The sequence below is a fragment of the Melitaea cinxia genome, chromosome 22 (assembly GCF_905220565.1).
Source record: "Melitaea cinxia chromosome 22, ilMelCinx1.1, whole genome shotgun sequence".
Lineage (NCBI taxonomy): Eukaryota > Metazoa > Arthropoda > Insecta > Lepidoptera > Nymphalidae > Melitaea > Melitaea cinxia.
The window spans coordinates 5,484,937-5,501,956 of NC_059415.1; the positions used below are offsets into that span (position 1 = coordinate 5,484,937).

General features: G+C 36.4%; 1 protein-coding gene across 1 annotated transcript in view; it reads right to left on the bottom strand.

Annotated features, from left to right (window-relative positions):
- The window catches only part of LOC123664480 (structural maintenance of chromosomes protein 4), a 28,447-nt gene extending 12,079 nt beyond the window's left edge, over positions 1-16,368 (bottom strand). Inside the window, exons 1-12 of the mRNA XM_045599017.1 lie at positions 15,864-16,368; positions 15,400-15,591; positions 14,889-15,065; positions 13,757-13,861; positions 13,028-13,215; positions 12,489-12,629; positions 11,657-11,825; positions 4,434-4,546; positions 3,570-3,782; positions 2,907-3,029; positions 1,425-1,542; positions 363-565 (exon numbers count right to left, since the gene is read on the bottom strand). Coding sequence (XP_045454973.1) covers positions 363-565; positions 1,425-1,542; positions 2,907-3,029; positions 3,570-3,782; positions 4,434-4,546; positions 11,657-11,825; positions 12,489-12,629; positions 13,028-13,215; positions 13,757-13,861; positions 14,889-15,065; positions 15,400-15,591; positions 15,864-16,148 — 2,027 coding nt within the window. The 5' untranslated portion in view covers positions 16,149-16,368. The remainder of the gene's footprint in view (positions 1-362; positions 566-1,424; positions 1,543-2,906; positions 3,030-3,569; positions 3,783-4,433; positions 4,547-11,656; positions 11,826-12,488; positions 12,630-13,027; positions 13,216-13,756; positions 13,862-14,888; positions 15,066-15,399; positions 15,592-15,863) is intronic.
- Positions 16,369-17,020: the final 652 nt, after the last annotated feature.

Sequence of the window (17,020 nt, forward strand, 5' to 3'; positions counted from 1 at the left end):
AAATACACATAAATAGTGAAATTAAGAACCTCCTCCTTTTTTTTATTTGGTTAATACATTAAACGCCGCCTAGATTTTTTAATTTTCCTGTTTGGGCCATGGGGGACACCATGTAGTCGACACACAATTGTTCCGTTGGTGCCACGGGGGACACTGCATGAACACAAGCCAGAGTCTACTTAAAAAATATGACAAAAAAATATGTGTAAGATATAGTGTAAGGATACATAAGTAAGGTCTTTAAGAATGGGGATGGTAGTGTAATAAAAACTGATCATAAAAATTTTGTAAATAAGCCGGTCTGTCAACTAGTGTCCCCCATCGCATTCAACGTGTTAAAATATACATCAATCAATACTCACTAAGTAGTTTTATTCTCATAATGCTTAATCAGATGTGTTTGCTTGTCTAAAGCGATGAAAGTAGCCCGTCCCACGTCATGCCTCTTTAGATGTTCAACACAGGCTTGGGCAGTTTCAACAGTATCCACTACTATATTATCTAGAGCACCACAGCATGTTGATATTGCTACGTCATATTTAGCATCTATACCTCCCAGATCTCCCTGAAATAATTTTAATTTTATTAGTTGTACAATATCAGTACGAAATGCTAACTAAGGATGTGAAAAATAAACGTTTTTTTTTTTATATTAACCGGTATTTTTTTTTTCTTATAATCGATTATAGAAATATGAAAATTTGATTTTCTACCAATCGATTATTTTATGCAAAGCTTCAATATTTCGCCATACTGATGCGGTAATTTTCGTTACTAAATGCAAAATAAAACTGCTATTTAAAAAAATGATAGTTAGTTAATAAATCGAATCGAATCGACAGAGAAAAAAATTATTAATTATTTGTCAATCGATTTATCCATTCTATGTCACATACCTATAGCTAATTAACAGAGTGACACTGAATAAAACAACTATGGTAATAGTTGATTTGGATAATAGTAAACAACTATTACCTCTGCAAAAGACAATTTAAATAAAACTTAATCCTTGTACTTATTTGCATTAAACCAAACCATAGTGCGTTTAACATACATGTAACGCCATCTATCGACATCTGAACAAGTGTTATTGCATTTAAGGTACAATTTTAAATAAAGTATATTGATAACAAAAAAAAAATATGCAATCAGGAAAACGTTTTCCTTGTATTACAGAAAAAATAAACACATATCTTGTACCATTTCTAATTACACAAATATTGTATCAAAAACAAGGTGTGAGAATCTGTACAGCTATATACTAAAACTCAGTAAAATATAGTAATAGTTTAAATTTAGTAGTAAACCTATCTGGTACTTAAACTACTGATATAAGATAGCGTTATTAATACGACCCATCGGACTAAAATCATATTAAATCAAGCATATCATATAATCCATAAAATTTTAAATAAATAACTCACCAATCTTCCGAATATACCAGGTAAACGACCAGAATTCTTTTCTTTAATCAAGGAATCCAAAACCCTGCCCCTGGATTTGTTAGCACTCATCGCTTGACGGGATTCCTCTAATTGCGCCCTGAAAATACCATACATATCAATCCATACAGAAAATCCAAATTTTATTACATATTTCTCTACAATTTCCGTAGCATAGATTTCTTTAGCCGACAGATGAAACCAATGTAAGCCATTTCAGTATAAAATTATATAAGCAACTGTAGTTATATTTACGGAAACTAATTCCATTCAAATGTGTTCAAGCTATATGGTGTTTCAAAAATCAATGTAAACCACTCATACATATAATGATGATTATGAATTTGCATCCAGCTTGAAGGACAAATTTATTTCAATACATTTATCTATAATATAAAAATGAGTCGCTGAATGTGTTGCTAAGCGCAAAACTCGAGAACGGTTGGACCGATTTCGCTAATTCTTTTTTTTTTAATATTCCTTGAAGTACGAGGATGGTTCTTACGGAGAGAAAATTCTAAAAAAAAAATTTTAATTTCCTGAAAAAGTCTAAAAACAACACTTTTCTATACTCCCATACAAAAGATTTGTGATAATACTTAAAAGTCAATTTGAACTTTAATACCATACGATAAAGTTTGTGTTAGGCGATACGAAGTTCGCCGAGTCAGCTAGTGTTTTAATAAAAATCGGGTCTTCAAATTAATATACCTGCTGTATCGATTGTTTCGAAATGTTATACACATTATATTGTAAATATGTGTACATGTATAAATTTTTTTAATACAATTACATACATATTACAAATGCGAAACTTTCGATGGATATTTGTTACGTTTTTACGCAAATAACAAGTAGACCAATTTATTTAATGGAAATACATAGAAAACTGACAACCCTAAATAAACTATAGCCAAATTTTTCTTATATTCCTATGGGAAAGAGAGACAAACTTCTTAGCATTCCATGGATTCACCGTGCGGTGGCCGTGTCCATCATGTGGCAGAAGGAGAAACAGAGCAGTTCCCAGGACTTGCGACCTAGGTGTAGGTTTAAGGAAGCCCCCTTTTAGATGCGTATCAACGCTCACCTTCACTGCTCGAGTTTCCCGCACTGCCTAGCCAAATTTGTTTCTGCAGCCTGTCAGTGCAGCCTTAGAAGGCAAGAACAAGGTCTTTCAAAATATTATAGACAGATTTTGCTGCCATATACACATCCACAGTTACGTAACAAGAAACCCAAGGCCCAGTATTCAAAAACTGTAATAATACTACTTTCTAAATAAACTAATAAAATAATACTACTTTCAAGCAATGTTATGTTCCTGTAGTGAATAAGGTGTCCACGCTCAGCAAAGCCCTTGCAATGCTTCTGGTGTTGTAGACATTTATAAGCTACGGTAATAATTTACTATCAGATGAGCTATACACTTGTTTGCCGACCTAGTTATATAAAAAACAATACCTTAAATTCCTAGCCTCCTTAGAAACAGCAGTCTCTTCTTTCTTCGTGTTTTGTAGTTTTGTTTGTATTTCGATTAACTGCTTCTCTTGCATCGGTATTGTTGATGACAGATCTTCTCGTAATCTATAAAATTTACACAAATTTGTAATTTATAAAATGTTACTTAAAATTATTTCTACAATACAATCTTGTTTAAAAATGGAATTGTAAAACGATTCATAATCTCTTATAGTGGATATTTTTATAAATATCAAACTACCCACCAGATAAACTTAACTCATAAAAAAAGAACCATTTTAAATTTTACCTTATAATTAGCAAAGATTTTTGCATAGCACATAAAATACCATATTGAGTACCTACTTATTAGTAACTTTTAAGTTAAAAATCATCAAAAAAAATAAACGAGTGTGCTTTAGACCACACAACTGAAGAAAACTTACGAAACGTAACTCTCTCTCTCTTTCTATCTTCACTAACTTATATCTCCCTCTCAACTTCCGTTCGCCTCGCTCGATCACACTATTCGTAACGCTCTCGTCAGGCATTTACCAGCTTACTATTCAATTCAATCGTGCGTAAAGAACGTAATTTGAAAAGTTTAACTTCAAAAATAATATTGCCTACAAAGGAACTCCGTAACAGTTTACAAACTTTACTTACGATTTCTTTTCATCCAAATCTCTCTTAGCCTTTTCATAAGCTTCCTTTACTTTCTCATATTTGTCGACCTCATTTTGTTCTGTTCGTAAATGAAGTTTTAATTCTGAGTCCGCTAATTTAACTTCTTTATTCGATTCATCGACTATTTTCTTTAGATCTATGAGTTTTGTTTGTAATTTATCTTTTTGTTCTTGGAGACCTTGAGTTTGAGACCTTGAAGGAAAAAAAAACAATATATAACATACTAAGTTTACATATTAAGTTTAATAACTACTAACTTTACAATATACTTCTTAAGTTAAATTGTTAAGATGTTTTACCAAAAAGGCTGAAGTTTTTATCCAGAAGGAGTTGTTAATTACTCAGCACATATAGTCAGTCTGTCGTGGTCTGGTCATTTCGACACCAACAATTTATACTACGCCAACTCGAATTTTCGACAATTTGGTTTTCTTAATGCAACTTGAATAAATGTGTTTTTTTTTTGTAATAATAAAAATTGTGAAATTGCAATGAATAAATTAACTATTAAAGATACCACATTTCAAATAAGTTTCTTAATTAATATAAAAGGTATCACGTTTTTCCCTTTTATAAGCCTCAATTGTAAAGTTCACTTTTATGAGTTAGCTTAGTATAAATTTCTGGTGTCGATTTGTGCTTGAGTATTGTGTGTGTTTCCGGACCCCCGACACAGGAGAAAATCCTACTAAGGGCCGTTGCGTGTGAGGCGATTATTTATTGACGTATAAAAAAAAAACTTTTATATTTCTTACATGAACAAGAAATATTTAAAATTAGAAATACTCCATTGCAATAATTATAAATGTATAGTGTAGTTTAAAATATAATAATATATCTCACCGGACTCCAGCCATAACAGTCTGTAATTCTTCCTCAGCAGTAACTTTATTTTCCTTATGTCTATCTAGCAACTTTTCACAATCTTCAATTTCACGTTTATTTTTTTCAGGTATCTAATAAAATGGATTTAAATTTCAAATAAGTTGATGCAAAATATCAGTACAAGATATGGAAAAGGTCTAATCTCGTGACATAGATCAACTTGCACAATTAGTTTTACTAAACTGATTTGTAAAGGCTATTAAGAGTAATTATATATAATAACTAGCTGTGCTCACGACTTCGTCCGCGTGAAATAGTGATTTTGGAAAGTATTTTTTGGATGTCTTTTGGTTGTTATTAAATTATAAGCACCTTTGGGTATTTACATGTTCAAAGTCATTCTTTAAATTGACATAACTTTTTTATTTATGAACCGATTGACATTAAACAAGCACTAAATGTTAGGTGAAGCTTATACAAAATATATTAGTGAAAACCGCATCTAAATCGGATAAGTTATTTCTGAGATTGACGTGCACAAACATTACATTTACATTTTTATTATACATGTTGATTGATAGTTTAATGATTTTAAGCAAAAAAAAAATGTTTAAATATATACAAAAATAATGTGTATATAACAAATATAAACTATGTCAACGGCAATTGATCATCATCTCATGATCTTGGTGCTTACAAATACACCTCAACCTCAATATGGGGAAGCACATATAATATATTGTTACGAACACTCGAAGAAACTAGCGCCATCTAGCGGCAACCATTGAAACCACACAAAGACAGAGACCGCATGAAACTCTCTACTCAATACTAGATGGCGTTAGAGGAACTACTGTGGAACTTTGTAGAAGTATAGTCTCGAAAACCGGGCACATGCGCGAACTTTCCAGAATGGTCTGGGCCTCGTGTCGGCCGATATAAATAGCCGCAGGGAGGCGAGCGAGTACAGTTCAGTTTGAGCGATCTTCGAGGCGACTTCAAGAGTGAAAACTAGTGATCAAGAGTGGTACCAGTGAAACCTACGACATTGGCTACGACTGAGGACATCGTGAGTGCTTAGTGTTTGAACTTAGTGCTTAGTGTTTGAACCTAGTGCTTTGTGTTGGACCTAGTGCTAGTGAATAAAGTCTTGAAAAGAGTCAGCAGGTCTTTCTCTCCAAATCCTTCGAACCCTAACACGTAACAACTGGTGTCGGAAGTGAGATTTGGAGATGCCATTGACTCCGAGAGAAGACTCCAAGGACTTCAAGGGCGTCAGGACAAGGGCACAACGAGCTGCGGAGGCCACACCTACTGGGGACCAAGCTCCGCCCACCATGGACCAAGCCCCGCCCACTGACCCCATCTACCATGCCACACCCACTGACCACGCCCCCCTGGTCCCGCCCACTCAGGCTCAGGCCCCGCCCACTCGGGTTCAGGCCCCGCCCACTCGGGCTCAGGCCCCGCCCACTCGGGCTCAGGCCCCGCCCACTTGGACGCAGGCCCCGCCTACTCAGACTCAGGCCCCGCCCACTTTGTCTCAAGCTCCGCCCACTGGATCCGCCTACCTTACCACGTCCACCAGCGACACCGTAGCTTCTACAGACTCTCAAGTGGCTCTTCAATTAGCAAGTTTAATTAAATTAATGGAGCTGCAAAAGGCTGAAATTCGTGGTGCTTTGCAAGAATCACAAGAGCAACAAAAGGCTGAAATTCGTGCTTTGCAAGAATCGCAAGAGCAAACAAGTTTAAAATTGCAAGAATCACAAGAGCAACAAAAGGCTGAAATTCGTGGTGCTTTGCAAGAATTACAAGAGCAACAAAAAGAGCTCCAAGAAAAAACGCTTTGGGCTGTAAAAGATGTTAGTGACGCGGTGACTAAGCTTCGAAAAGATGTCGACGTAGTGGAAGAACGAGTTACCAGGCTAGGATTGGATGTTGAAAATGTGAAAACCGGCCTCACTGAATTACAGAAGAAAGTAGTGCGCCTTGAAACCACGGGAGCCGCGGTGTCTAGTGGAAGTACCGGAGTGGCGCAAGGACCAAGAGTGAAAGTGCCTCCATACGACGGTACTACTCCGTGGAACGCTTATCGTCAACAATTCCAGACGGTTGCTAATGCCAACGGATGGACGGAAGAGCAATGCCTGACCGCTCTTACTGTTGCGCTCAGAGGGCAGGCTTTGTCGGTTTTGGAAGCACTGCCACATACAGGAAACGGGTTCCAAGACTTGATGGAAGCACTTGAATCCCGATACGGGGAGCGACACCTGGAGCACGTGTTCCGTGCCCAACTGCGTGACAGAGTCCAACGCTCAGGAGAAGGACTACAACAATGGGCGTTGGAAATTGAGAAACTCGTCAGGAAGGCACACCCAGGAGCAGACACCAAGATGGTAGACACGAATATTGTGCAAGCATTTGTCGACGGAATCAAAGACCTGGAAGTCAGAGCTGCAGTGAGGCTTCGTCACCATACCTCGTTAAAGGAAGCATTGGCGCATGCTTTGGAGGTCGAGGCTGTTCGCCATGACATACGGCAGACCTATAAGATCCGCGAGGTCTCTGAGGAAGTCAAGGAGGTTAAGGCTCCTACAAAGAAAAGCTATGGAGTCATGTGCTACAAGTGCGGCGAAAGGGGCCATCTTCAGTTCAACTGCCCGCAGAAGGAGACCCAGATAGCAAGGATGAAAAGGATCGAGGAACAAATAGAGGAGCTGAAGAAACAAGGGGCTTCGTCCCCTGCTCGGGAGCAGGGAAACGAATAAAAGCCAGGACTAAGGGGCGAGTACTGGCTGACGCGGAGGAAGCCCCAATAACTGTTATCTCGCAGGCGTGCAGCGGGAATAGTCTTGCGATTCAGGGGACTATTAACGGGACGGATTGCAAAATGACTCTAGACACAGGAGCCTCTAGAACAATAGTGAACCCAAAGCTGGTAAAAGCCGCAAGGGGACACAAGAGGAGAATTAACTGTCGGCTTCTTACGGCCTCCGGTCAGCCAATACCCGTCCTGGGAGAAATGTCAGTTACGATGTATGTAGGGGGGTCCTCATACTCTCATAACGTTATCGTGGCTTAGATTATGGATGATTGCATCTTGGGTTTGGATTTTATGAAGAAACACAACTGCAGAATTAATGTCACTGACGGAGTTTTCAAGTGTGGTGAAGAAGAAATCTTCATTCTTGGTGGTGCTTGCGGGAAGGTTGCATGTGTAAAGAAAGTCATTATACCTGGAAGAGCGGAAGCTCGGGTGTTGGTGAAACTACCGACAACTGGAAAGAAAAAGTCAAACAGATGCGTGTTGATCGAAGACACACCTACCAAGACATCGGCGCAAAAACTGATGACGGCGAGAACCCTTGTTAGCGGAAGCAGTAACGCTGTGGTCAAGGTTTTGAACCTTGATGATCGCGAGATCTGCTTGAACAAAGGTGACGTCATTGGAAAATGTGAAGAAGTTGTCTGGATGAAAAAGTGTAGTTCGATGACAGGCGCAGACTTGGCGAAGAGCAACAACTACGAATTAGTGACTGAGCTACTCGATGACTGCAAGAGTAATCTTACTTATTCGCAGAGCATGAAAGCCAAGAAGTTTTTACAGCGCTACGCGAATATCTTCTCCAGTCACGAAGGGGACCTTGGAAGAACGTCGGTGGTCCAGCACAGGATAGATACCGGAAGCGAGAGACCAATTCGTCAACGAGCAAGACGGATACCAATCGCAAAGGAAAAAGAAGTTGAAGGCCTTTTGGAGGACATGAGAAGGAATAAGATTATTGAACCGTCTGCAAGCCCGTGGTGCTCACCTGTTGTATTAGTGAAAAAGAAAGATGGTAGCACGAGATTTTGTGTGGACTATAGGCGTCTCAATGATGTCTCTAAGAAAGACAGTTACCCGTTACCTCGAATTGACGACACTTTGGATACCTTGAGTGGCATGAAATGGTTCTCAACCCTAGATCTAAAATCTGGATACTGGCAGGTGGAAATTCATCCAAAAAATAAGGAGAAGACAGCTTTCTCAACCGGTAAAGGTTTATGGCAATTTAAAGTCATGCCCTTCGGATTGTGCAATGCACCTGCCACATTCGAGCGACTCGTGGAGTGTGTACTGGCAGGCTTAGTTGGAGAGGCTTGCTTAGTCTACTTAGATGACGTCATCATCGTCGGCCGTGACTTCGAGGACCATTTGCAAAACTTGGAGCGAGTTTTCGCTAAAATAAAGGGGGCCAAATTAAAGTTGAACCCGAAAAAGTGTCGTTTATTCAGGAATAAGGTCAGTTATCTCGGCCATGTTATCTCCAGTGATGGAATCCAGACAGACCCGGAGAAACTGGAAGCAGTCCAAAAATGGCCTACCCCTAAGGACAAAACCGAAGTGCGGGCATTCCTCGGACTGTGCTCATACTACAGGCGTTTTGTTAAGGGATTCTCAGAGATAGCCAAGCCATTACATCGGCTGACAGAAGATAAACGACAATTTAGTTGGGATGGGACTTGTGAAGATTCTTTTCAGAAACTGAAAAAACATCTGTGTGAAACACCAATCCTGGGATATCCACAAACCGAAGGTCGATTTATAGTCGACACGGGTGCAAGCAACACGGCCATTGGAGGGGTGTTATCTCAAAAACAGGGTGAAAGGGAAGTAGTTATTGCATACTTCAGCAAATCTTTATCCAAGCCAGAGAGAAACTACTGTGTGACAAGAAGAGAACTCTTGGCTGTTGTAAAGACGCTACAACATTTCAACAAGTATCTCATCGGCAGACAGTTTTTACTGCGAACTGATCACGCAGCCTTGAAGTGGCTACTCCAATTCAAGAACCCAGAAGGTCAAGTAGCTCGATGGATTGAGCAGCTTCAGGAGTACGACTTCAAGGTGGAACACCGCAGCGGAAAGATGCATGGGAATGCCGATGCACTCTCACGAAGGCCGTGTTCGGAAGACTGCAAACATTGTGTTAAGCAAGAATCTAATGAAGTAACATTTAAAGCTAACAAGAACAAGTCCTTTGGGTATCTGGGAGAGTGATGCTATGAGGGAGGCTCAAGAAAGAGATGACGACCTTCGGCACATCATCACATGGAAGAAACGGGGTGACGTAAAACCTATCTGGAGTGAGGTTGCACCCACTGGCGCTGTCACTAAGGCGTACTGGGCTCAATGGGACAGTCTGATACTTCAAAACGGAATACTCTACCGGAAATGGGAGAAGACTAACGGCAGAGAGTTCCACCTTCAGATAATTGTCCCAAGAACGAGAGTACCAGATGTTCTCCGCGAAATACATGATGGCGTATCAGGAGGTCATCTAGGTGTCAAGAGGACGTTAATAAAAGTGCGAGAACGATTCTACTGGTTGCATTGTCGAGATGATGTACAGGATTGGTGCCGCAAATGTACTACATGCGCTGCTGTAAAAGGACCTCAGACCAGGAGCCGTGGGAACCTGCGGTTGTATAACGTCGGTGCACCGTGGGAACGAATTGCAGTTGACGTAGCGGGGCCATTTCCTGTAACGGAATCAGGAAACAAGTATTTTATGGTCGTCATGGACTACTTCACCAAATGGCCCGAAGTGTTCGCCATACCAAACCAAGAAGCTACAACAGTCGCTTCTAAGTTAGTCGAAGAAGTGATATGTCGCTTTGGTGTACCTCTAGAAATCCATTCTGATCAGGGCAGGAACTTCGAATCGCAAGTATTCCAGGAAGTGTGCAGAATTTTGGGTATGCATAAGACGAGGACCACCGCGTACCGTCCACAGTCTGATGGAATGGTTGAGAGATTTAACCAGACCCTTGAGAGGCATTTAGCGAAATTGGTAGACGACAAACAAAAAGATTGGGACAAGTATATACCGCTCTTCCTTCTGTCGTACCGAACCGCCGAGCATGAGAGCATAAAAGCTACCCCGGCGTATGTCAATTACGGTAGAGAATTACGAATACCAGTAGACCTATTGACTGGAGGGTCACCGGAGGAACCAAATACCGTACAAGACTATGTCAGCGATTTAAGGGAAAAAATGCGCTATATACACGCCTTGGTTCGGGAAAATGGTTTACAGTCAAGTGAGAACATGAAAACCCGATACGACCGGAAATCGAACACGAGCGGCTTCAAGGAAGGGTCACTGGTGTGGCTGCATAACCCAACCCGCCGGAAAGGGAAATCTCCAAAGTTGCAGACCAAGTGGGACGGTCCATACAAAGTGGTTACCCGACTGAATGATGTGACTTACAGGATTCAAAAGCAACCAAGAGGGGCATTCAAAGTGGTACACCTAGACCGTTTGGCGCGTTACCATGGCAGTAACAACGATGCTCGGGACGAGCATCTCTAAGAGGGGAGTAGTGTTACGAACACTCGAAGAAACTAGCGCCATCTAGCGGCAACCATTGAAACCACACAAAGACAGAGACCGCATGAAACTCTCTACTCAATACTAGATGGCGTTAGAGGAACTACTGTGGAACTTTGTAGAAGTATAGTCTCGAAAACCGGGCACATGCGCGAACTTTCCAGAATGGTCTGGGCCTCGTGTCGGCCGATATAAATAGCCGCAGGGAGGCGAGCGAGTACAGTTCAGTTTGAGCGATCTTCGAGGCGACTTCAAGAGTGAAAACTAGTGATCAAGAGTGGTACCAGTGAAACCTACGACATTGGCTACGACTGAGGACATCGTGAGTGCTTAGTGTTTGAACTTAGTGCTTAGTGTTTGAACCTAGTGCTTTGTGTTGGACCTAGTGCTAGTGAATAAAGTCTTGAAAAGAGTCAGCAGGTCTTTCTCTCCAAATCCTTCGAACCCTAACACGTAACAATATAAAATTCTCCTGTCACAGTGTTAGAGGCCAAACTCCCCAAAAACGACTTGACAAATTTTTATTAAAATATTTATGCATATTTGTTAGGTCTGAGAATTGGTCGTAAACTATTTTTAAACCTCAAGTTATAAGAACCCATCCCAATTTTTTTTTATTATGATTTTTTTATATTTTGATATTGAAAAATACATACAACCCTAAATTTTCACCTTTTTACTACCAGCCCCTATTTTATAATCGCATTTAGCGGCAAAAGAATATTTGATCAGCTAGTACTATTATATGTAACAAAAAATATAGCAAATACATTTACTATTAATTCTTGATAATATAATTCAACTATTAAAAGAAAAGTAAGAGAAAAACTACACTACTACTATAATAATAATAAACAGTCTTACCATTTCTAAATCAATGAGTTTTCCCTTTTCTTGTTCTAGAAGTTGATCTAAGTTTTTCTTTTTCTTGTTAGCCTGTGATATGTCTGCTTGTACTGTGACAGTTTTTCGTTTACACACCTGCAGTTTTTCACCTATTTCGTCTTTTTTCATTTGAAGTTCATCATATTTTCTGTTAAAAAATCAATATTTTTTTAACTAAACTTTTAAGAACATATAGTTTAACTTAGGAATGTTAATTTATGTACCTATAATAAAATTCTCCTATGTATGACAGTATTTCTTTATGACTTGTAATATTTGCCCACAAGGTGAATATAAAATTTGGATATAGGTTGGTGTCTCGTTAGACTTCAAATTGCACGAGCTAAACTCAAAAAAAAAAAAAAACTCAAATATACGTAGAAAAATATAGGATAAAATGGAATGTAGCTTAATTGAATGCATATGATAAGAATACTATCATATGACAGATATAAGTATGTAGACTGCATAGAAATAATTGTTTGAACAGAATCGAAAAAAAAAAACCTTATTGACATACTCAACGCCAAGTAAATACAAATTATTAAAGATACTTGAAAAATTAGATGTCTGTTCTCGCGCAAATTTAAATGGGATCACATGGTCAGCTTATCTAATATAAAAAGATTTATCGAAATCATTACACCCAGTAGAAATCTATGACGTATACAATATAAAAAAAAAAATATTTAAAAAAAATTACAATCAAGTTGAGATTTTTTTTTGTCGGTTAAAAACCAACAGACTTAATAAATAGAAGGTTGACAATAAGATATATGGTTGTTTAGAAAAATAAAAAACTTTAACTCACCTTGTACCATTTTTCAGTTCTGTAGTCTTTTCCTGTAATTCTTCTTTAACTTTAGTTAGCTTTTCGTCAATTTTCGCTAAAACATCTTTTAATTCTTCTAGTTCTTTAGTTTTATTTTCTATTATTTTGTTAGTTTCGTGTCTGAAATAATCGTAAATTTTATTTCATGTACATCAAATAATATTTTATTACAAATTATATATTTTACAAAGAATAAAAAGATATAATAATAGTAATTAAAAATATTTTTATATATATTTTACACACTATTTTAAATGACAACTTATTATTTTAAATAGTAGGTAATTAAATATATCCATGTAAAAGAAAAAAATTGAACAAATTTAATCAAAATTAATAATCAAAATAATAAAAGTACCCAAATTTAAGATTTTGCTTACTCTAAAAACAATAATAATTAATAATCTTGTATGTCCTAAGGTTGGCTGGTAGAGAATGCTTTTAGCAATAAGCCTGCCTTTTGTACAATTCTTTAATGTATTGTGCAACAAAGTAGTAATAAATAAATAATAACTTACATATATTTTTGTAATAAGGTATTCCTGGTTCTGAGAGCAACGTTGGTCAAATTCATAAGTTCAACCGCTTCACGCATTGGAGTTTCCAGTTTCTGTTTTTCTTGTTCGACAAGACGTACTCTATTTAGTTTTTCTTTACGCATTTCACTGTATTCTTCTACTTTCACAGAGAGTTTTTCTATTGGTTCCTGTAAGAATAAAATGTAAAATATTTTTATAGTACAGTTACTAGTAGTTGAATAAAAAGTAAAGAATTATTAATTATTTCTAACAACCACTCTGGTGTAGTGGTGCGAGTACCATGTACTCTCCTAAACACGGTTTTCTCCTAAAAATGGTTTGCAGGATCGATTTCTGCTGTTGATGGATGTTTTGTATTTGTGCAAATACATCTTTTTAGTTTGTTGTCTGTCGGAGAGCTCGTTAAGCCGTCTGTTCCAGTTGTTATCATGTATACCTGATAGCGATCATTACCCATAGTAGGAAATATATCCGCTAACACACAGTGAAGTAGAATGGTGGATTAAGCTCCGATCCTTCTCCTACATGTAGAAAGAGACCTACGCCCAGCAGTGGAATATTACAGGATGAAGCGTATTGTTAAAAATAGCAAAGTATATAGATTTATAAGATCTTGAGTAACTGCAGTAAATAATTGTTAACTAATTATCTTTATAGCAGTTTTTTTAAATTATTTCATTTTAATAAGTAAACTTGTAAATATTTTACCTTATATCTTGAAGTACCAATGATATCTTCCAAATATTCCAGCATTCCGGACTCGTGTTCTGTTAATGCCTTTGGTTTCATCATTGCTATTTGTTCGACTTCACCCTGGGAACACAAAAACATAATTTGTGAACTCACTATTTACTATTGAATTACCAAACAAATAAAGAAGTAAGAAAATATCAAAAAAAAAAAATTAAACATTTCCATTTAAAAAAACTTAATATCCAAAAAAAAACACCAACAAACTGCATATTTATATTATTTCACCTCTCTCTCACCCTCTTAATACCTAAAGCTCATTGAAATGTGTTAAGAGACTGATACCATTTATGCTCTAAATCTATACTAATATTATAAAGTATGTAACTTGGTACTATAAGTTTATAACTTGGTTTGTATGTAGGGGGTAATCTTCGCAAATACTGATCCGATCATGAAAATTCTTTCACTAACAGAAAGCTACACTATTCAGGAGTGACATAGGCTATATTTTATTTTAATTGAACAAAAAAAGTAAATAAGAAAAAGATTAAAATATAATATCAAAATGGTAATCGTCTATCGACTTTTTCTCGATTTTTGATAGATGGCGTTGGAGCAACATATTATTTATTTAAGTGCTATAAAATTTGTTCTTTAAAGTATGTTATTTGGTTCTGTAATTGAAAATAATAAATACACGGGAGCAACATATTATTTATTTAAGTGCTATAAAATTTGTTCTTTAAAGTATGTTATTTTGGTTAATATAATAATAATGAACGCCCAACAAAGTGGGCACGGGTCGGCTAGTATAGTATAAAGGCATGTATGTATAAACAATTTTCATTAATGCAACTTATGTAATCAAATAAATATTCAATTAAATACATATTATTAGTGTTAGCTCGAAAAGTAATTATCAGAATTTGATCAAATTAAAATGAGACCATATGGGAATCACTAGCTATCAGGTAAATAATTATCAAAATTTTTACAACAATGAAAAAAGTTAAATTTTTTAACAGTAATTTGGCTATATGGGTTTGAGGTATCAATTCATTTTGATAAAAAGAGTCGCTTGCCCAAACTAGATTTAGAATCCCTACTCTAGAATGTACTAAGATAATAGTTTAAAATGTATATTTACCTGTAAGATCAAAAATCTATTATGATCTAAATCAATCCCGTGTGACCTTAGCATTTTAGCCACTTCTTTGAACTGTACTCTACGTCCGTTTAAAGTATAATGTGAGGAATTATCTTTGAATGCCATTCTTGATACAACTATCTCACTATTGGGAACAACTGTGAAGTCTTCTCCTTCCTGAAACATTGAAAATTAATGATAATTTAATTAGTAAATACATATATTTCTCATTAGATTTTATTATATAATTAATTATAGTATTTAGCAACTGAAAGAAGTTTAATAACAAAAATCTAGTGTTTGATGGTGAACATTAAAATAAATTTAACAATAACAAATTAAAATAAAAACATATCATTTTATATACTATTATAGGTACAACATATTACTTTATCTAAAACGAATGCAACATCTTTAAAATTAGAAAAATATTTCTGCTATTGTAACACAGTTGGAAACCATTAATCAAAATTGATGAACAATATTGGATAAGTAGAAAATAAAATAATACCCCATCAATAATCTGACAGAAGTGAACTGCGACACATGCACTGGTTATATTTGGAAACTTGCTTGAAGAATGAATAAGAACCGATATCTTCTTAGACCTGATCTTGGTTGCTCGATACCCAAACACAAACAACATGGAATCAATCACATTGCTCTTGCCACTACCATTTGGACCGATGATAGCTGTGAAACTCTGTAAATGTAATTTTTATTTCATCATTATCATCATCACTCCAGCCTATAACAATCCACAGCTTGACATAGGCCTTCACAAGTTCGCGCCAAAAATAGCGCGAAATCATGTGTTATGTGAAAACACATGATTTCGCGCAATATTTATTTATATGTTATTAATTATATGTCTTATGACATTGAACTTAATTCCTTTGTTTTAATCACTTGTTAAAAAATACGATCTTTTACACACTATAAATACAAATTAGAAAAAATAAAACAGTACAATACCTTATGAAAGGGTCCTAAAGTTTGTACGCCAGCGTAACTTTTAAAGTTTTCGTTTACAATGTGAGTTATAATCAATCTAGGCCCAGTTGTATCAAATGTTAGAGCAGGCTTAGGCGCCGGAGGTATATAGATATCGCCTATACGTACTCCACCTTCTTCGTCGTCAGATATGTGATCTATTTCTCCGATATCATCGTTATAACCATTCTGAGCACTAGATTGACCGGGATTTTCATCAATCTCCATTGGTTCTTCTTCTCCCCTTTTCTTCTTTGTTTTTTGCATTTTTTATAGTTTAAAAGCTATTTTTAGGAACAATTTTCACTACAAAAATATTTGTTCGATACTAATACATAAGGTTATTATAGTGAACAAACAATTACAAGCAAACAAAAACACAAGTTTAAACACAAACGCTTAAATAGAAAACGCGGTTAACGTTAAACATTTTTAATTTTTGACATTTGTAAATGACATTCTTATCAAAATTAAATACACTTGTGTTCAAAAATTTTATTGTTTATTTATTAGAATTTAGATTGTTACTAAATTAGGTAATTGTAATAATAATGAATAAAAATATTCTTTATTGTACATCAAAGAAAAATATAATATATTAAGATTAGTGTTGACTTTATAAATAAGCGGCCTTATTGCTAGAAAGCACAGCTAAAAAGCGATCTGTAGCAGGCGATCGTGTTGCGAGGATATTATGACCAGTAAATACAGATAGACATAGGTGTACTTATAACAATCATAATATAGAATAAAGTTATCGTATATTTGTATAAATGTGTAAATAAATAATAAAAAATAGACATAACGTACATATTTCTTATAATGCATATAGAGTGACTAACAAATATCTATATTGATACACAGATTGACACTTAACTAAAGCTAATGTAGGCCTTAATAAGTGAGACAAATGGATGGGTTGTTAAATTTATGATGAAATTATCTAGGATTAAGTTAGTCGAGGATAGTTGGTAATTATGTATGGCAAGAAATTTATGGGGTAGGGGGAAAGGGGGGTGGGGGTGGGGGGAGTGTGGGTTCTCACCCCCCCGGACAACTATTTTCGTGTAAACCCCGTTGTTACAGAGTTTTCGTGGTTGAAGTTTTGAGGTTCAATTTTTAAATCGGAAAAAATTAAC